At 45.6% G+C, this 20,742-nt stretch overlaps 2 protein-coding genes across 35 annotated transcripts in view; one reads left to right on the top strand and one right to left on the bottom strand.

Moving 5' to 3' along the window:
• Window positions 1-20,742, top strand: part of NFASC (neurofascin) — a 187,997-nt gene that overhangs the window by 18,824 nt on the left and 148,431 nt on the right. For 14 of the 34 annotated variants that reach the window (XM_034767199.1, XM_034767203.1, XM_034767206.1 and 11 more), the window contains exon 1: window positions 14,517-14,876. The exons of 2 other annotated variants lie outside the window; for them this stretch is intronic. The gene's annotated coding sequence lies outside the window, so the exon portion shown is untranslated. Of the gene's footprint in view, window positions 1-11,054; window positions 11,459-14,516; window positions 14,877-20,742 lie in introns of those variants that run through there. 18 more of the 34 variants (XM_034767223.1, XM_034767221.1, XM_034767226.1 and 15 more) reach the window with 4 other exon arrangements.
• On the bottom strand, window positions 16,156-18,474 carry LOC117875796 (general transcription factor II-I repeat domain-containing protein 2A-like). Its single transcript, XM_034767232.1, has one exon. The coding sequence runs from the start codon at window positions 18,235-18,237 to the stop codon at window positions 16,429-16,431; it is 1,809 nt and encodes a 602-aa protein (XP_034623123.1). The 5' UTR covers window positions 18,238-18,474; the 3' UTR covers window positions 16,156-16,428.

The raw sequence follows: 20,742 nt of genomic DNA, 5'->3' as shown, positions 1-20,742 counted from the left end.
AACTCCACATCTCTCACTGGAGCCCAGTGCGTGTATCCAAATCCAGAGTACAGCCCTGTAAAAGTACAACTGAAGGGCTTTTTAGTCACGCTGACTCGACATTGTGCCTGGGCTCCTTTTTGAGATGCTGTTCCCAGAAACCTCATTTAATTGACCTGAATGTTCCAAGAAAATCCATCATTCAGCCTGCTGGATTATGAGCGAAGAATAGCATGTGATACTATACAGCTGCTGCTGCAATCTTCCTATTATAATGGGAATAATAGGCATACAAGTAATTGTCTATAATCCCATCAAGGGGCTTGTGGTAATTTGACAGCAGAGAACTAATGATTTGTCACCAGAACCCTACAATAGAACATCTTGTGTTGCTGTTGTGTAACACTGCCAGCATTCGAAAAAACCCACTGCACTGTTATCAAGCTAGTACTAGTATAATTGTCTTAATAGTATGTGGATTCTTTACAGTCTAGTCTAGGGACACTGTTCCCCAAACCCTATATTTAAATGACCCAAACCTGTTTTCATATCTTAAAAATTATTGCAATAACTTGACCTGACCTTTCCCTTCCCCATATCTGTCACCCTATACCATCCCTGTTATAGACTTGTTGACTCTTTATAGAACAAATCCTGGCTCCAGTGAAGTCAGGACATCAGATGGGCATCTGTATAACCATCCAGCTTGTATAGCACTTCTCATCCACAAAACTGGAAGCTCCACATAATGGTTTATGTTCATTTTACAGGTAGAGTAACTGAAGCGCAGAGAGCTTTTGGCCACAAATGTTAAAAGTCCACTAATTTTTTTGGGTACCTGACTTAAGAGCATTGGGCCTGACGTTCGAGGTTGCTGAGCACCTACAACCTTGCCTGAAGTTAATGAGAGATGTCACGATCAGCTCCTATGAAAATCAGGCCCTAGATGTCTCCAGCTGGCCACATGCAATTGGTGGACACTACCAAAAATCTGATCCTAAATTGGGTTTAGCCTGCGGGTGCTGGGTGATGGTGGCCTGTGAGACACAGGAGGTCAGGCTAGATGATCCTGGTGGTCCCTTCCAGCCTTACACTCGAACTTGCCCAGCTCATTGGTAGAGCTGGGAAGCAAACTCTCCTGACTGCCAGCCCAGTGCTCCGTTCACAGGACCACCACTGCTTTAAGAGTTTATATCCTCGCACCTAACTGGTAAGCGCCAAGATTGCGTCTGTCTTGTGTTTTTGAGGCTCCAGTCCTGTGTCGTGCTCTACACCTTCAACTTGTGTTGAAGTCTACGGCAATTGAGGCTACTCATCACTTGTGGTGTAGGGCTCTAACCCTGCAGATACAGCCGATCCACAACATCAATCTGCTGAAGCATGGAACCTGACACTGTATCTGAGCCTCATTAAATGACTGGCATGGACAAAACTACAAGTCCAAGCCATGTTGCTAGTTACACTGGGAAAATATACTGTTGCATAACATTGGTTTTAGAAAACCCCCTGGACTTTACCAATGTGCTCTGAGAGTAACCTATTAGGGAAGAGATTACTTACTATTTGAGCCAACAAGCAGATGACTTTAATAAGAAATGGATTCCAGTGATTACTTTAAGGATGATTCCCTGGACCTCCATCTGTTCTGGTGGACACTACAGTCCGTGCCAGTTTTCAAGTTGTGGACATGACCCTGAGAGGTACTGAGCAACTGCAGCGCCCACTGAAGTCCAGGGAAAGTTGTGGGTACTCGGCCATGTGTACCTAAATATTGACGTAGGGTGCCTAATTTTAGGCGCAGAGGTTTGGAAATGTTGCTCTAAGTGCTTATGGTAGACGCCGGAATAACAATACTGGAGGCTGAATTCCTTTGCTGCGTAGGACTGGGGAGCCGGCAATAGGGGGGGCTGTTCATTTGCACAGTAAAAACTCTCTGACCATATGCTGCAGGGTGCGGCCACTGCACCGAATGGCTGGCTATTGCCTTCTCCTGTTTCCTTTCGGCAACTCGCCCTGCAGCACAGGAGCAGGGCTAGGAAGCTTGCTGCATTTTACGGCCCTGTGCAGCCCAGAGAAGGACTGCTTCCTCTGCAAAATCCCTCTCTGCCTGGCCTGGTTACTCACGCTTGGCGCAGGGGGAGGATTTAGCCCTTAATGGCTTCTATTAATAGCGCACTCCTTCTGTGCCGCATCGGATGGGGTGCCAGCAGTTTACATGAAGTGCTGGGGTGATGGCTTCATACTTGTGGGCCGATCCAGGTTCCATCTGCCCCTTCCAGTGCCCCGGCAGGGCAAGGGCATGCACGTCGCTCCAGCGGTATCAGTTGTGCGTGTTTGGAATCAATTCGCAACAGACGTTGGAAGTTACTGTCAGATACCGTCTGTGTGATCTGGGCAGCAAGAGCGCTCAGTGCTAACCAAGCAGCAGGCAGCAAATGATTTAACCGTGTCATCACCACAGCCTTTTGAAGGGAGAACAAATCAAAGCAATTGGAAACACACCTTCATTAGAACATCTCCATCCTCTCTCTGGCCCAATATAGGATTATTCCATAAAACAGGGAGCAAGGATGCGTAAAGTATAGGACAGAGAGTCAAAATATCTGGGTTCGGTTTCCCCCTCTGCTACTGAGCTATACTGTCACCTTGGGTGACCCTTTAAAAGCTCTGTGCCTCCATTTCCCCACCTGTAAAATGGGTGTAAGAGTAGTTGCCCACTTGGCAGAGGTATTGTGGGGCTTATTACATCAACCTGTGTGAAACCCTTTGCGGTCCTTAGAGGGAAGGCACTGTACCAGTGCCAAGTATTTATTATGAGGGTATTTAAATGTATTAAATCTCCTCTTTGCCTGACTCAGTCCAACATATGTCAACCAGTTTGCAATAAATCCCAGTTGTCAATAAAGGGGGGGAAGCTTAGAAAATAAAATGAGCCCATGCAAACTGCATTGATGTCACAAATGCACAGCAGTAGAGGTTGCTTACCATAAAAGAGTGAACTACTACAATAGCAATTCCTGATGTCCAATGAAAGGGACCTTTTCCATTGTCTACAGAAAGGCATGGTGCTATTGATTCTAAATAGATGTTTAGGTGCTGGGAAGGCAGATGGAACCCTGCAATGTAATTACTTTACTTTACAACACCCTAGACCCACTGCTGTTGGCCAGATGCTACATGGTGGTGGTCTGATCTGGTCCAGGTTCTAAGAGGCTGGCTTTGGAAGCTGTCCTGGCTAAGTGATGCTTTCCCCATACTTGGCACTTTTGTAGCATCTTTCTGCAGTGCAGACGGACGTCTCTTTAAAGTAAACATGGGCAATTCTGATTGCAGCCAAGCAAACCTGACACTTGACTAAAAACTAATTGTTCCGATGCCTAGGGACCTAAATGCAGCTCGGCGCTCCGTGCGCTGCCGCCTTGCTATTTCTCGACCTCGATCCTTGACAAACCCGTAGCCATTTTTAACATCAGACTCTGGGGGCCAAGAGAAACATTTTTGGGAGTTCACAGTCGCTGTCTGCATATGTTAAGGTCTAATTATAGCCAGCTCCTGCCAGCTGTGACTCCAACAGAGGAAGTGAGCTCAGGAGCATGGCCTGCCACTGTGAGCTATGTCTGCACAAGCCTGAACTTCCTTCTAGCACAACCCTGTCAACACCAATTACCGAGAGGCTCGAAAACATGAGCACTGGTATGGTGCTGTTCCAAGCTATGACTCGGTTGCTGTGAGCTTCCTTGGAGCAGTGCATTTTTGGTCTGCTACTCTACACCCTGCCTCCTGAGCCCTTCTGTGCAAGCTTGTTAGGGCCATGAACAGTGAAAATGCAGAGTTTCTGCTCTGCTAGTCTTTTGATCTGTAGAGAGTTCTCCCCACCTACCTTTGTGATGACTGCCAGAGTGCGCAGCAGAGTTGTGGGGTGGAGAAAGTGAAGAGTATGGTTAGTGGCTTTGTGCACAGATCCATAGGGTCAAACCTTCCTGTGCTGGAGGAGAGTATCAGGTTTATGCACCGTGCCTTCCAATGTTTTTTGTATCCAGTGCATTTTCCTTGGAGCAAAACCTTCTTGATGAAGTTTTGTTCCACCTTCCAGAACCCACTGCTGCCAGCTGTGATTCTTGTGGTGGGAACGTCCATTGGACAAGGCTCAGATGATGCCAGCTGTGACTCTGGAGGGGCAGCCTGGGGGGAGGGAGGAATGCTAGAGTGGGTGCTCTTTCAGATGAAAGCTTAAGACCTTCTAATTCCTATTAATTCTTATTTTATAACTTGTAGCATTTTTCAGACAGTCCTCTCACCATCCCTGGGTAGTAGGTAGCAGAGTCTTCATCTTGGAGAAAGAGCTGAAGCAAGAGAGGAACTCACTTGCCCCTGGCTAAAGAGAACCAGGAATCAAACTTGGGAATTCCTGGGCACCAGTCCTGTATTCAGAATACTAGTCTATGCCCCTCCCATCATCCGTAAGCTATTTTTTTCACTTGCTATAATTTATGGCAGTCTGTGTGCCTGTAGAAATACTTTGAACTCCTAATGGACAACATCAGTTCATACCAATGCTGTCCACAAAGGACAAGATCTCATACAAACTCCTGTCTCACCTGGAAAGAAATATTGGCAAATACAAAAACAAAACAAAAACCCTGGAATGAACACCAGTGCCAAATGTGACCAATCACCTTCCCCATCTACTGTCCTTTGTCTCTTACTCTATTCAGATTCAAAGCTCCTTGGAGCTGAGAATCTTATCTTCATGTTTGCCTAGTAAAACACTAATCACTTGGATGAGATCTTAAAGGTAAGCTTATCAGTGTTTAAACACACATACTTAACTGGTTTTTATTAGGCTCCTATGTCCCATGGCTTGTATTTCATATGTGAGTGTCACTTTATGTGATCAATAATTTTGTCAATTTTGTCTCCAAACCCCTTGCAAGTTTCCATGGATACAGATGTGAAGTGACAGGTCCCCATTGTTTGCTTTGACCCCACGGTGACATCTTGCTCCCAGACACACTCTCCAGAGACTCTGCCTGTGCTACTACTTTTTATTTTGTTTTGTACCATTGCATATTTTGGTCCCTCTGCAGTTCCCTTCAGGATAAAGGCAGACAAGAAATCTGATTAGTTTATTCAGTGCAGAAACTTTGCAGGATTGTCGGATGCATTTTGTGTGGCCGGGATAGCGAGAGGCAGGCAGAAAGGCTGTGCATGAGGTTAACGCCTTTACTGCTTCAGCATGGGAAGAACAAGGATGTTGACTTATTAAAAATCCATTCCTACAGGGTAGCTTGGCATGGTCAACTGACTTGCCAAGATGTTCTGTAGCAGAATTGGGCAATGCTTAAAAAATAGCATGAAGAAAACACACGTTTTACATACAAAGTGATAGAGTAACATTGATATGAGTTACCCGCAACATAAAAAGATACTGTGTGCTTTTTTGAGTACCTTTAACTGAAGGCTCTCAAAGCAGTTCACAAGTTGAAAATTAGACCTTCTCATATACATATGAGGTAGATAGGTAATCTGTCCATTTCACAGAGGGGGAAACTGAGCCACAGGGAAGTTAAGACTGAATCCACCCCTGCTCATCTGTCCCAGTAAAATTAACTTATTTCTCTGATTGGCCCCGGGAGACTTTCAGCTTCTTGTTAGCCAGGCAAATAGGAGAGATGTGGGACAATCCATCAGCTTTAGTCCTGAATGACCCCGTGTGGAAAAACATGCACCAAAGAGGCTGCATGTGTCGCTGCTTATTCCAGCAATGAATTGGTCATTGCAAAAATGAGTTCCTCTCTTATAACCAATAACATGTAAAACACATTCACTTAAAGACATTCAAAGCATTTTTTTTAAGGGTCCTGAAAGCAAAACTTGGTCCATTTTCCCTGGGGAGACTTGACTTGAAAGATAGAAACAACAGGGAGGAATATCCCCAAGATAGCAGTTGTAGGGATATTGGACTGAGCTAATCCCTGGTGATTTAGTAGTTTTACTGAAGGGATCAATTTTGCCCACTGTGAACCCTGGTACTGACCACCTGCTGTTGATTTCAGTGGGACAGCAAGTTTTCATTACTTCTTCTCAGGCTCTGTCTAGCTCTGTAACCTGAAGTCCTGGCTGTCCCTTGCCTGCACACCGTGTGCAGGCGGGACGGAAGTTTCAAGGCCATGACTCTGTATCCTCGGCAACATGCTGGCTGCAGTTTGGAGGAAGCAGAAAACAAATCTCTGGGGAGTCTTTGTGCTCATAAGCGAGGAGGCCCTGCATCTGCCCAGTGACAAAGAAAACAAACCAACAACAAGGAAATGCAGCATGGCCATCTCACGGAGCAGCCCTGACATCATGCTCATGGAGGTAGCTTGTGTATTAACCTGTCTTCTTCATAGGTGTCTCTGTCACTGGCGCTTGACATAGAGCGAAGTTCAGGATCTGGGGTTATAACCAAGGATCGTTTGGCTTAACATAAGGGTTTAAGGTAGAGGCTGGGGTGAAGCTGCTAATGACAATGCCATCAATTGCAGCTCGGATAAAGCAGGCTCCTTACACTAAGGTATCTGATCCCTCCTGGCAAGCACGCGTGTGTGTGTGTGTGTGTGTGTGTGTGTTTCAGTGCAGTGCTACTCAATGCTGATCAATGAGCATAACGAGGCAGGACGTATTCTGAGTCACAATGAGGTGAAGGATCTTGCCCAGGGTAAAAGAGAGAGTCAGTAGCAGAGTTGGGAATAGAAATGCCTGTGTTCTGACTTTCAGCCGCCTGCTCTTATTGCTAGATCGCAAGGCCTCTGGCTGCCACGGCTTCGGTCAAACTAAACTGTCGTATCTAAAGGGGGAGATGGCTGAGGGGTGGAAAGCTGGTGGCTGCTGCGAAGGTAATCGTTCCTGAAGCCAGCATGATGCCTTCTGGTGTGTGGCTCCGTGCAGCTTCTGCTACGCCTCTCATAGCTGTTGAGGGGATACAGATATGGCTTGGTCCTTGCCCATCCCTGCCTATGAGGAAGTTGAATGCTGCCCTCCTCGCTAGACTCCACCAGCGCTTGAGGGACAGCAGTAAAAGGACTGGGATTGTACCGGGCCCCTACTCAAAGGCACAAGGGATAAGGTGATGGAGGAAGCCTCTAGGTCCTGATCCTGCATCACTGAAGTCAGGGAGTTTAACTATTGGAGAGGAATGATAGTCTTATGGTTTGGGCACTGGAGTGGGACTTGGCAGATCTGGAGTCAAGATTCCCTGTGTGACCTTGGGCCCATCACTTCATCTCCCTGTGCCTCAGTCCCCCATCTATAAAATGGTGGTGATCCTTCCTTTGTCTATTTAGACTGTAAGCTCTTTGGGGGCAGAGACTGTTTTTTCTGTGTGTTTGTACAGCACTAGTACCATGGGGCCCAGATCTCAGTTAAAATCTAGTTGTTGTTGTAATACAAACAACCACTTATTTCAGTGAGAGTCTGTTCAGGCCCATATTTCCTGTGCTCCCATTAACACAAGGAGTGGGGCGGAGAGGGGCGGTTGGATGCTTTTTCCTAAAAGACGTGTTCTAGGAATTATTCTGGGGCAGTTCTCTGGCCTGTGTTATACAAGAGGTCAGACTAGATGATCACAGTGACTCCGCCTACCCTTGGAATCCGTGAACATGCCCACTTTTCATTTCATTTTCTCAGACTGTAACATATCGTTAATACCTCATGGGAGGGTTGAGTATCCGAGTTAGGGAATGTTTGCACAGTGCTCTACTGGTACTAGGGTGACCAGATGTCCCAGTTTTATAGGGACAGTCCTGATTTTTGGGTCTCTTTCTTATATAGGCTCCTATTACCCCCGACCCCCGTCCCAATTTTTCACACTTGCTGTCTGGGAACTCAAACTAATAATACCTAGCGCCAGTTAAGCTTCTAAATTCAGACCTTGCTTGTATCTTTGGTTTTTATTTTTCAAATCATTGAAGGGGTATTTTATTTTCACCAACGTTGCACAGCAGTGGGGATAACATTGCCTGGACCACAAGCAAAAGTAGAGCTTGCTGTGACTGTTTGGATCTCTAACATACCTCTATTGGCTTCCAGCCCAAAGGCCTGATCCTCTCGTTCAATTGCACTGCAGAGCCTTCCATTTCCAACGCCACTGTAATTTTCCAGTGGTTGGAAATCGGATTAGGATTGTTGACCTACCCTCTTCCCATCACCCACATCCCAATAATCCAGATCAGCAAGGCTGGCTGTATAATTATCTCTGCAGCTATTCTGAGTTAATGAGAAATGCAGACCCGAGCTGAAATGAAATCAGTTCATGGCAGTTACTGCCATGTCCTTTGGTGGGAAGGGAGCAGGTTGTGTGTTGGTTTTTAAACTTTAAACAGAATTTCATGGTGCCTTCGATGATATTAGCTGTCACTAATAATGTGAATCCCCCATCTAATCATCTGTTTGAGGCTTGAAGTTATTAGAATTGTAATTGCTACTAACGGGTAGCTTTTGCTGCAATATGTGGGGGAGTTATGTGCATACTCTTTCATTGAGATAAGAACGTATCCCTAAGCATGTAACATCAAGCAAGCATTAATAACTAACACTTTAGGGATAGGAGCCAGAAAATAATGGAGATGTAGCTGTGTTAGTTCTAAAATGTCAGGTTCTTGACACATCTGAGTCAGGGGATATAAAGGCATCTTTGAGGGCACTTTCTGCCTGTGGCAAGCGGCTGGATTCAAATGCTTCCATAAAAAAGGTGTTGTCTGAAGTCTTTGGACTGCTGAGATCTCCCAGGGGACGCGACACCTTTTCACTTGGGAAGATAGTTAGATATCAGGAAGGTTTTTCCCCCCCATCCCCATCTAATCGGGGAACTGAAAATTGCATATTAATAAGATGGCAACGAAACTGCAGATCTCGATGGTTGATACCTCATTTCAAGTTCTTTGAAAAATGGAAGCTTTATTTTTCCTTTGGTTTATCACTTCTGTTCTTGATTAATCCTGGTCTCTCGCTCCTTCAGGGGGAAACTTCCCTCTTTATCCCCCACAAAAGCCTATAGTCAAGTTGGCACATGGTCCTCTAGGGAAATCAGGCTGCTTATAAGACTTATTTCATTGTGAGGCTTCATACAATTAACCTAACAAAGGTTTCCCTCCCCCTCCCTTCAATCTCTGTTTTCATAATTATCAGAAGAATTTAGGAGATCTGCAGAATGTGGTCCATATTTTAATTAAATTACCTCTCTTTGATGTGTTGTTTCAGAGCTGAGAGTTACTGGTGTCAAAGCTTGTTAATGCACCATGTGCAATTAAAGCAATAAGAACTATGACCAAGCAAGAGAAGAGCTCAAAACAGGGCCCCAGTATCTGAACTTTAGGAGTTTTCAAAATCTGAACTGGGATGCACGTGGAATTATATCTTTGTATTGGACTAAACTGAAGACCTGGTTCCAAACTGCCCCAATCTTGGAATGTTTAAAATCCTAGATCCAGTTTCAGCTGTTTGAGTATGTCTCTAGTTTACATAACTTTAAAGGTCTGGTTTCAACACCTTTTTCTATTGGTCTGCCTGTAGGTTATATGGTAAATGTAGCATATAAACTTCCCCTTCTCCTCCATGGGGAAAAATTAGAAGTAGGGATGTGTGAATACATATGGCCTATTGTTTGGCATGACTCCGGTCTCTTTAGATGATTGAGGAAGCCCTTGTGTTGGTAATACGCAGGGAACGTACAGTTCTTATTACAGCAACATGTTCAATAACTTGTCAGGCCCAGCAGTCTTGTGGTCAAGTGCATCGCATAGGGGATCCATGCTGGCTGCCACTTCTCCTGGGCAGGCAATGGCTTAGAGCCCTGTAGAGTCAGAATGCTTGTTCCTTAGGATGGAGGAAGGGACTCGAGTCACTCTCCAGCCTTCCCTTCTGATGGAGAACATCCTCAGGCCCTGGAGAAGGTCAGATCCTGCAGACTCCACTAGGATGTGGAGCTACTGAGGATTGAAGGCATATTTGGGGTCGGGGGAGTGGAGGAACCTGGAGTATCTCTCCCTCTGCCCCCTCCTTAAAAATTACTATACATTGCTTCATTATGAAAATGATGGAAAAACTCTGTGTAATACAAATAACTCCACATGGAAAGCACCGTCCTGCAGCCTTACAGTTTTACTTCTCCTGAGGACATTTCTGCCCTGCATTGAATAACACTGATCTCCTTATAACTGAGACCCTCCTTCCTGACAGGAGAAGTTGGATTTTTAAGGCCGTGTGTGTGTGTGTGTGTGTGTGTGTGTGTGTGTGTGTACTAGGGATGGGCAAATCTCCTGGAGCTCAGGGTTTGATGACTCTCTCAAACTCTTTCCCCAGTGTTACTTTGGTTTTCATCCATTAAAACCATGTGCAGTAGGGATGTGAGCACCCATGACCCCCCACCCCCAGTTAGGAGTGGGTGCTCTATGTAGACAGTTTATACAGATTCTCCATTGCTCTGCACTTTGTGCTGTCAGTTACAGCCATGTGAAGTGAGAGTGAAATGCTGCTATTCTGATCTGGTTGCACTTTATACCTGCTCTGTACTTGTTAAAGTAACTGCACGCTGTGTATGAAAGCAGAATCAGGCCACTGTCATTATTATTTCATAAGAATCTTTTCCATTCTATCCTCCCCATCCCCCCGTGTTTGAACACCCTACTTTTATTTGTTCCTCTTGGATTTCCGTTATCTCTGAAGTCCAGCTATCCAACCCATGCTTCTTGAGTGTTCTGAAATGTGGGGGAGACAACTTTGGCTGTCCCTAGAATATCCTTTGGCTGCTGGAAGTAACTTCCCTTCCGCACCTAGCCCAGGTACTGCCATATTTGCGATCCCAGCCTCAGGGGAAACGTTGCTTGGCAGCTAGTTCTCGGTCAGGGCACAAGTGTTTAACTGTTAGAGGAGCAGGCAATTCTATCCAGGGGCAGACCAGCTTGGGTACAGGAGTGCCTGCAGTGAAGTAATTATCCTCTCATTGGCTTGTACTGCCTGAGCTGTGCCACAGCACCATGCGAGTTAAACGTGCAGTTAGTGCTGCTGTGCATTGCGTCTTAGGCTTGAACTGTGTGAGCCTCAGTAAAATTCCCCTCTCAGCACTGCCGACAATGCAGTAAGTGATTCAGCAGAACAGAATGAAGTGGATATGGGAGGCGGCCGGTAAGTTGGTTTTGTTTGGAGGTGCTTCAGCTCAGGGTTCAGGCGCCCCTTGGGTGTTGCCCAGCCATCATTTTTGATGCTGTGTTTGGAAAAGGAAACCTGTCTGGATTTCAGCGCAGCTGGTGACTGGACTTTGGGAAAGACTGCGTTCCCAAGTCACAGGCGGCGGCTGCGTGAGCTTCTCAGTGGCGGGGCTTGCTTGCTGGGAGCAAACGGAGCCATCAGGATTGTTAGTATTTGGGAATTGGGAGCATTGGCCCAGCAAGAAGAGAGCTCATTGCTTCCTGCTTCTCAAGATCAAGCCCTGGCAAAGCTCGAAGTGAGTTGCTTTTTGCTTTCTCTGCCCATGGCCAGTATAAATACAGCATTAAAAAAGCTGCGTAGTTGTTCAGCCTAATAGGGAGTACAGTCTGTTAACCATCTTTCTGATGCCTTGTTACCAAAGCTGGATGTGCCTAGTGCTTTAACTCCTGTTAGATGTTCCAGCGGTTCTGTAATATGCAGTAATGGTTTGCACTTTGGGCTTCATTTCAAACACTGTACGTAGGCAAAACTCCCACTAAGGTAATGGAAGTTGTGCTTGCATTTGGAGCACCAAGATCTGGACCTTAGTTAGGTGGCAAATAAAGGAATGGCTGAACGCTAGGTGTTTGCCAGACTTTCTCTCCCAGACCCACTGGTAAACAGTCCAACAGATTCACTTTGGCATTTTATCTTTCTGGGCTTCATGAAGTGAGTTCCATGCCATGTGGCCCTTAGAAACTGCGTCTGTCTTGGTGCGCAGACCTTAAAGATGGCATGGTTCTATTCCCAAGAGTAGGAGATTTCTGACCAAAATATTTCTCCTGATGTGCATCATGCCATGTACCTTTTCTTCTGATAGTTGCCATCCACCGCTCTACAGGTGGCCACATGTCAGCAAAGCAGTGAGAAATTTCTTGGGGTGTGTGTGTGTGTGTATATATGGACGCATGCACTCTTCCATTCTGTAGGGTATGTGAAATTGAACTGAAAACCCTGGAAGGAAGGGAGCAATGATTTCCTGGCATACTGTTCCAGTCCTTGCAAAGTCCCTGACAGCCTAACTGAGTTAAGGGCCTTGTGGGATTTTGAAGGGGTGGGCAGCAGGGAGTATGGCTGCCTTTAGGTGGAAACCTGGATCTAGGAAAGAGCCATTCTAGGCGGGTCTTTGGAATCGAATATTGCTCAGAGCAGCAAAAACTCCAGTTTGTATCCCCTCAGGTGGGGTGGGACAGATGGTTAGTGGGACAATGGCTGTTTGACCATTAAGGTCTGTAGAAGGAAGACCCATGATGACACACCCTGAACTCAGATACCACAAGGATCAGCAGGTCTCAGATGCTCACAGACCCTGGGTTTCATGCAAGAATAAGGCCATGCCCTCTGCTTGTTCCACAAGGCTGCGGATCCATCCTGCCCAGGAAAACTTTCTTTCCAGGAACATTTTGAGTTGAAATGTGCAAAGTGTTTTATGTGGTTCACCCCTCCCCCTTCCAATCTCATGTTGCCTTTGCATGGATGGCTTGGCCACTAAATTATGAAGTCCTTTGGGATCCAAGGGGCTTGATGGGAATATGGTGGAGCAACATCCATATTGTGGAAAGGCTCCCTTGGGTTCTATAGTTGAGGCGGAGTTGAGTTTTGCATGAAAAGCAGGGACTGTACAGCAAGTGCAGGAGTTATTCACATGAAGGAGTTTTCTGGGGCACCGTCTCCAGTTTAAAAGGGTGGTTTAACTCTTAGAGGTCGAGGAATTCATAAACCAGAGTCCAGATGTTTCCCTACCACTCTGTCCAATCTCCATGTGTCCCTACATAGGGCCGGTGGTAGATATTGATTAGGAAGCTGCCAAGGAGCAGAATAATAGAGTAGCGGATTCTGCGCCTGATTTTCCTCCTGTTCACACTTCTGTCAATCAAGGGCAACTCTGCTGCAGGCAATAGAGTGGCACTGATGTAAGTGAGGAGAATCAGGCCCTCTGACCGTCTCTTGTCATTGAAGTATACTGCCAATGACACACTCAAAATAAAAGTAAGAGGAAAGGTGGAGAATTAGGAACTATAACCTTATTCTACCATACAGCTCCGTTCTGATCGATCACTGAGGCGTTGGCAATAATCAGCCACATTTCTAGAATGTCATCTAGTTCCTGTGCAGAGAGAGCTATCAAGGTTGGTTTGGTTTTTTGGCTGGATTACTTTGCTTCCATTTGTCTGAAGCTTTTGCAAAGGGCATCCAAGCCGTCAAGCAAACTGTGTGTGGATTAGTCACCTTTTCTGTCTCCAGTGAGTTCCAGATGTGAGCGTGCCCGTGCCAAACGCAGTATTTTTATTCCTCACATCTTCCTGGTCTGTTTTGGTTCTGCTAGCTGTCTGGCTTGCTTCTCTCCTTCCAGTTCTGTTGGCTTTCTGGTTTGCACCCCATCTGCCTTTTGGGAACAAGAAGTATCCTCTGAAACCAGCAGAAGGTTCTTTTCCCTTTCTGAGCTCTGGCCATTCTAGCTTGTTGACTAATTCTAACTCTGTTTTCCATATTAGTGGCTTCCTATTAAATATCAGTAAAGGAAGCCTTAATATTTTAAAAGAATAAGGAAGAATGGTCAAGTAGTTAGATTAGTGGATTGTGAGTCAGGGCTTGCGGGTTCTGTTCTTGACTCCTCCACTAACTCCCTTTAGAAGTCCGTTCTTCTCTGTGTGCCCTCTGTGCCTCAGTTTCTCCATCTATAAAATGGTGGTTGTGATACGTGTGTCAATGTGGAGAGGGTAGTTTAAGGCTTAATTGACATTTATAAAGTCCTTTGAGATTCTTGGCTGGTGGTGCTAGAGAAGGGCAATGTAGTATTACAAATCCTCCCATAAATGATGCTAATAATCTGAGTTAAACTGCTGGAAGCTATTCCACAATATATGGGGCCAAATGCATTGGTGTAACAGAGCTGAGACCACCTCCCCCCATTGCCTTTTGTGGACTCTCACTGGAGTATGAGAGAGCAGAACTTCCTGGCTTTTTGTCAGCTTGATGTGTGTTCTATGGATCTGTCATATCAGTGTTGAGCTCTATTAAAAAGGGCTGAAACAGAACGAGGCTGCATTTGGAACAAACAAACAAAAACCCTGGCGTACAAGTGTCTCTAGCCTCCAGTGTGTGGAACACGGGGACAGGCCCTGACTGGCACTCGAGTCTGTTCTCAGCTGACTCAGGAGGCGCAGAGTACAGAGTGGGTAGTGTCAAGGGCTACAATTCCTGCATTATGCATGAGGGAAATCCAGAGAGAGTTGGGAGAGAAGGGGCGGGGGGAGAGAGAGGAATGGGGGAGCAGTTTATTAATAAAGGGTCGTGTGTGTTCTCCCATTCACTGTGGCACTTGGAGACCTGGTGTCCTGGAGATAATAAAGCTCTGTAAGCCAGAGAAGGCTGCTGAAACTGTGTCGGGGGGCGGATCTTCTGAAGCAATTGAATTATTTTTTCTACTGGACACTGGGAAGGTCTGTGGTGTGTGTCGTGCAGCTGAAGGCTAGAGACGGGTCCGAGTGTTGCATCCTTGGAAACAGTAGGTCCCAGCGTTCTGCTGCCTGGATGTTGCTTTGGTCTTTGAGAGCTTAACTCAAAATTCCCTGGTCACATGGAGGACCTCCTTGTCTGGGATAGAGGAGACTGAAAGATCCTTAACTTGAACTTCAGAGGGGATAAACATGGCTTAAACGTGAAAGGCAAAGGTAGGCTGGCCTGCATATTAGATAGCTTGGGAGTTACATACAGGAGGGGATTTTCATATGCACAGCACACAGAGCGGAACGGAGATGTAGGCATATGTAGCATAATGGTCAGGAATTTTATATACCCTCATCCCACCCAGCACCCCTCGTGAGCATCTTAAAATGTTAAAGGGAGCAAGAATACAGACTTTTTCTAATCTTTGAAAGGGAGACCTTTGTCCGGTCTCAGCAGAACAATAGGTCCGAGTGAATCCAAGCTCCACACAGGGCTGTGTGTTTAGCTCTGGTGGCAAACATCCCTTGTGAATACCGGTATCCAAGATGACCTGATCTTACCTCTTGCGTGTGAATCCTTGAGTTACCTGCTGGGTTTTGCTTTGCTGCTGCTGCTGTGAGCTCTGTGCAGCATTCAGATGCTGTATGGTGAAATTCATCAAACTCTGGCTCTCTCTCTTGATTCCCCTGTTCTGCTTTCCAGTGTCTCTCAAACAATGCAGAGATCTCATGACCCTCTAACTCTTAGGTATTTCAGAGTCTCTGGACCATTTGAAACCAGGCAGGTCTGATAATCACTGGTGTAACTGGAAGTAGAATCAAGCAGCCCATCTCTCTCATGGGGAGAAGAGTGCTCACTTATGTACCACTCTGGCTATTGTGAGGTTGTTGCCCTGTTTAGAAAGCCCTGTGCAAACAGCACTGTGCTGTACACAGCATTGTATTAGATATTCTGACAAACGTTACTCGAGTACCTTGAAATCATTCAGATGCCTTTTTATATATAAACCATGTTTCACTCTGATTTTTGTCTGCTCCCACTGAAGCCGACGCCAAAAACTCCATAGAAGTTTGCATAGAGACAGGAACATCTGAATGAATTCTAGTTATTTTTAAATGTATTTAGTCACTTTGCTCATGATCCGGAGCTGTAGTCTCTTGCCTCTGCACTTTTTATTTTTTTTTATTCACCTGTTTTTGGGGTGAGAAGTAAAACTGAGGTCTGATCGCTTGTGGTCATTAACACGCTCTTTTCAGAAAAGATGGAGCATTGGCCCCAATGTCCTGGCCAAAGTCTCAATTGGAGTGATTGTCTCCTGCCTTCCTAAATTCTCCTGCGGCTTCAGTTGAACGCAGGTGCCTTCTTCACTGCCTGTTTTATTGCATTGCTTTGTGCTGTGAAACAGCACCCCAGAGTTACCCCATTTCAGTGAGAAGTGAAGTGTTTGGATCATCTAGAGCAGGGGTGTCAAACTCAATTGCACAGGGGGCCAAAACTCAAAACTCGCGGGCCGAACAGTATAACCATTTATTTAACAGACTAAATATTTATGTTTTTTAACCATTAATATGAACCAAAATACAGGATATCATTCCAAAATAAATACATTTCAACTTAAAATATTTTGCTCTTCATAAAAAAATATCCTGTCAATACAATACATTCAAAATCTGTACATGCTGGAATATTAAAAAATCTGAAAATATAAATAAAAAATTGAATTTAAAGCAAAAGTATAATCATAACAAATCATAACATTCCATTTTCTTGTCCTATTTAGTCAGAGCCTGATACTTGGAGTCTTTTCTTTGCAACAAGTTCGTTTATGTTTGGGGTTAGGTTCTGTGTTGTGAAGATTCTCAGGATCGATTGCAGGTGTTCATCAGTGAGGCGACTACTGTGTGACGTTTTGTTAATTTTCATCACAGAGAACAGCTGCTCGCACAGATATGTGCTGCCAAACATGGACAGGATTCGAGCCGCATGTTGGCGGAGCTGCGGCATCGCTTCAGGAATGAAGCGAGTGAACTGTGCTGGCCCCGCAGTGTCGTACTTTGCCTTCAGTGTCCCGTTACATTGCAGTTCTATCAGCTCCATCTGCATTTCTACAGGTGCGGTTTCCACATCGACTGCAAATGGGTTGCGAAGCAGCTCGAAGTTACTTTTCTGTGCCTCAAAGTCACTGAAGCGCCGTGCGAACTCAGTGCGCAGCGCGCTGAGTTTTTCAGCAAAGGTGGCATTTGGGAAAACTGTGGCACTTTCTTGGTTCCGTATTACTTGGCAACAGGGAAAGTGAGACAGGTTGCATTGGTGCATTTGTGTCTCCCATAAGCGCAGCTTCACTTGAAATGCCTTCACTGCATCATGCATATCGGTTATTATGTGCTCCCGTCCCTGGAGTTGAAGGTTTAAAGCGCTAAGATGCGACGTTATGTCAGCCAGGAACGCCAACTCACATTTCCACTTTTCATCCCGCAGAACTGTGCAGTCTTTCCCCTTACTGTCCATGAACTGGCAGATTTCCTCTCGCAGCTCAAAGTGTCTTTTGAGAACTTTTCCCCGACTTAGCCACCGGACCTCCGTATGATATGGCATATCGCCAAACTCGCTATCTATTTCCCGCAGAAAAGACTGGAATTGGCGGTGATTTAAACCGTGGGCTCTGATAAAGTTGACGGTTTGTGTTACAGTGTTCATCACATGATCCATTTTTAGGACTTTAGCACTCAGCGATTCCTGGTGTATGATGCAGTGATACACTGTCAACTCACCGGCACAGTTCTCCTCCCGCATCTTTGAGCGCATCCTTCCCACCAGTCCATTTTTTTCACCACACATAGCAGGTGCGCCATCTGTTGTAAGTCCAAAGAGTTTTTCCCACGGCAGTTTCATGTCGGTTACACTTTGAAATACATTTCCAAAGATGTCTTCTCCTTTCGTTGTCCCGTGCATCGATTTAATGTCCAGTATTTCCTCTGTTACGCACAAATTGGAATCCACACCACGGATAAATATCGCCAGCTGTGCAGTGTCAGTCGCGTCAGTAGTTTCATCCACGGCAAGGGAGTATGCAACAAAATCTTTTGCTCTTTCAATCAACTGTGTTTTCAAATCAGTCGCCATCTCACAAACCCGATTAGCAACAGTGTTTCTGCTGAGGCTTACATTTGCAAACGCTCGCGTTTTATCTGGACAAAGGACGTCGCACACTTTCATCATACAATTCTTTACGAATTCCCCCTCGGTAAACGGCCGTCCTGATTTGGCGATCTCTTCGGCCACAATGAAACTTGCTTTCACAGCAGCTTCACTTTGTGATTTTGCTTTGGTGAAAAACGTCTGCTGGGATGTCAAATTCTTCTTCAACTCCTCTACCTTTTGTAGCTTCTGTCCTGCGCTCAGGTTTTTGAATTTGTTCTCATGTTTCGTCTCGTAGTGCCGTCTTAGGTTATACTCCTTCATTACAGTGATATTACTCCCGCAAAGGAGACACACTGGTTTACCTGCAATTTCAGTAAACATATACTCATTCTCCCACCGGCTTTGAAAGCCTCGGTTTTCAGAATCAATTTTTCTCTTGGCCATTGTTGGGGTCTAGCTTTGATTTGATATTAGCGTTGTATACATCAACAGACCGCGAACTTGAACCGCGGCTTGCCGTTGGCGGCAATTGCACTGCATCATGGGATTTGTAGTGTGTGTTATTGGGGCGTCATATCACAGGGCCATTAAAAACAGATATATAAAACGATTTCGCGGGCCGGATATAATTGTATGGCGGGCCGGATGTGGCCCGCGGGCCTTGAGTTTGACACATGTGATCTAGAGAGAGCCAGTTACCCAACCCTGGCTGCATTATTCAGAGCAAAGGAGCAGGAACCTTGATGGAAAGGATCTGAAATGCCTGGAAATGGGGAAGGAAGCTTTTTCTGTAGGAAGGAGGAGTATTATTTGTGGCACCTTAGAGACTAAAGTACTCGTTCTTTTTGCCGATACAGACTAACATGGCTACCACTCTGGAAATTTTTCTGTAGGCTTTCCCTCCTCCCAAACCACCTCTGCAGTTTGTTTTGATTTTTTTTAGAGGAGATACTGGGTTAAAATTGGAGCAGAGCTGGGGAGAAACTGTTCTTTGGGCCATGCTCCGGTAGCAACCCAGAGGGTTTTTCCCGCAGAAATTAACACTGTTCTCTGCATAGTTAATGCTAGCTCCGTGGCTTCTACAGACCCTCCTTGCTCCTCCTCCAGTTGGAGTAAGTGATATAGGAGTGGGGGGGGGGGGGCTGATGACACCACAGCCCCTGGAGGAAACATGATCATGGGAAGGAGGAGCTAACTCCCCACAGAGGTACCCATGATCAGTGGTGCTGCAGCAGGATCTCCCCACTAATGTGTGACTCCAAAGCTGGGCCCCTTCCCTCTTCCACCTAGCCCTTTGCCTGAAATCAGAGCCATGGAGTTGGGAAACAGGGTTTTTTTTTGCTGTCTAGAGCAGGGGTTCTCAACCTTTTTATTTGAGTGCACCCCCTGCATGCTCCACAGCCCACCTGTGCCACCCCAACTGATTTTCTCCATATAAAAGCCGGGGCCGGCATTAAGAGGTAGCAAGCAGGGCAGTTGCCCAGGGCACCATGCCACAAGGGGCCCTGCAAATATAAGTTGCTCGGGCTTCAGTGCCCTAGTGCCTTTAATGCTTGCCATGCTTGACAGACCCCCTGAAACCTGCTCGCAGCCCCCCAAGGAGCCCTGGATCCCTAGTTGAGAACCACTGGTCTAGAGGGCTCTCCCCATGAGTGGGAAATTCAGCCCTCTGCACTATGTTCTGCTTTTTGTTACATGGGTGTGAATTTGGGGTAAATGTGTTGATGTCAATAAAGTTACTCCAGATTTACGGTTGTGTCACGGAGATCAGGATTTGACCCTTAATATTTACAGATCACTTAGCATTTTTATAGTCTTTTCTTTGAGGTTCTCAAAATCTTGTTGTCATTATCTGCTTTTCTTCTTTCTCTTTTTTTGCTTGGGCCTCTGTTCTCTCTCTAGAAAACACATTTATTACTGTTAGGGCCTGTTTACATGAGGGGGTAGGGATAGCTCAGTGGTTTGAGCATTGGTGTGCTAAACCCAGGGTTGGGAGTTCAGTCCTTGAGGGGGCCACTTAGGGATCTGGGGCAAAATCAGTACTTAGTCCTGCTGGTGAAGGCAGGGGGCTGGACTCAATGACCTTTCAGGGTCCCTTCCAGTTCTATGAGATAGGTATATCTCCATATATTATTATACAGTGTTAAATCAGCTGTTTAAAACCAGCTATGCAAATATCCCATTCTTCTTCATTGGCGGAGGGCAATCTTGCAGAACAAGCCTGCTTTGCTATGAAAGTGTTTTCATGACTAAATATTGGTTTTTGACATTATTAAGTTTAATGCAACAGACCATTTCCCACCTAGCTCTTCTTTTAGGATGGGGGAGCATGATCTTGTCCCACTGTTTTTGTCCTAACACACTTTCTATTTTTGTAGTTCAGAAAGCTCAAGTCTTTGTCAGTGTAATGAAACTTGTGACCTTATTTCTAGAGTTCTGTGAATAATATTCTCAAATACCTTATTCAGTGAATTTCTTTGCAGTCAGCTGTCGAATGAATTAGTCAAGAATAACGTCTTTTCATTGTTCAGCTAATTAATTCTTCATGGTATATCAAGGTGACTTTTGCTTTCAGGGCCCTGCCTGTCCCATCTGTGGGTGAAAACAAGCTAGCACTAGTCATGTTCAATATTCCAATTTAGTTCCCCCGATGAGATTTGGGGTGGGGGGAGGTTTCTGATAACCATTGGAGCCAAATTCCACTGAAGTGGCTGCGTCAGGCTGTCTGTAACAGGATTTTATAATGTTGTTGTAACTCTGTTCTCAGATAAAATCTAAACCTCCCAAAAGACTTTTTGCACTGGTCAGGGAAACCTTGCTAGAACCCTTCTAGCAACAATAGTGTTTAAGCTCTGTTAGTCTACATTTTCAAAAGTGACTAGTACATTTTGGGTGTCTCAATCTGAAACACCTTAAAGGAGCCTCTTCTTCCAGAGGTCAAATGCTCAT

This window comes from Trachemys scripta, chromosome 4 (assembly GCF_013100865.1).
Source record: "Trachemys scripta elegans isolate TJP31775 chromosome 4, CAS_Tse_1.0, whole genome shotgun sequence".
Taxonomy (NCBI): Eukaryota; Metazoa; Chordata; order Testudines; family Emydidae; genus Trachemys; species Trachemys scripta.
The sequence above is the reverse complement of the archived record's forward strand: the minus strand, read 5'-3'. Positions and strand labels throughout refer to the sequence as shown.

Excerpts from the sequence above, each read along its gene's own strand:
- LOC117875796 (XM_034767232.1), bottom strand. The coding sequence starts at position 18,237 with ATGGCCAAGAGAAAAATTGATTCTGAAAACCGAGGCTTTCAAAGCCGG.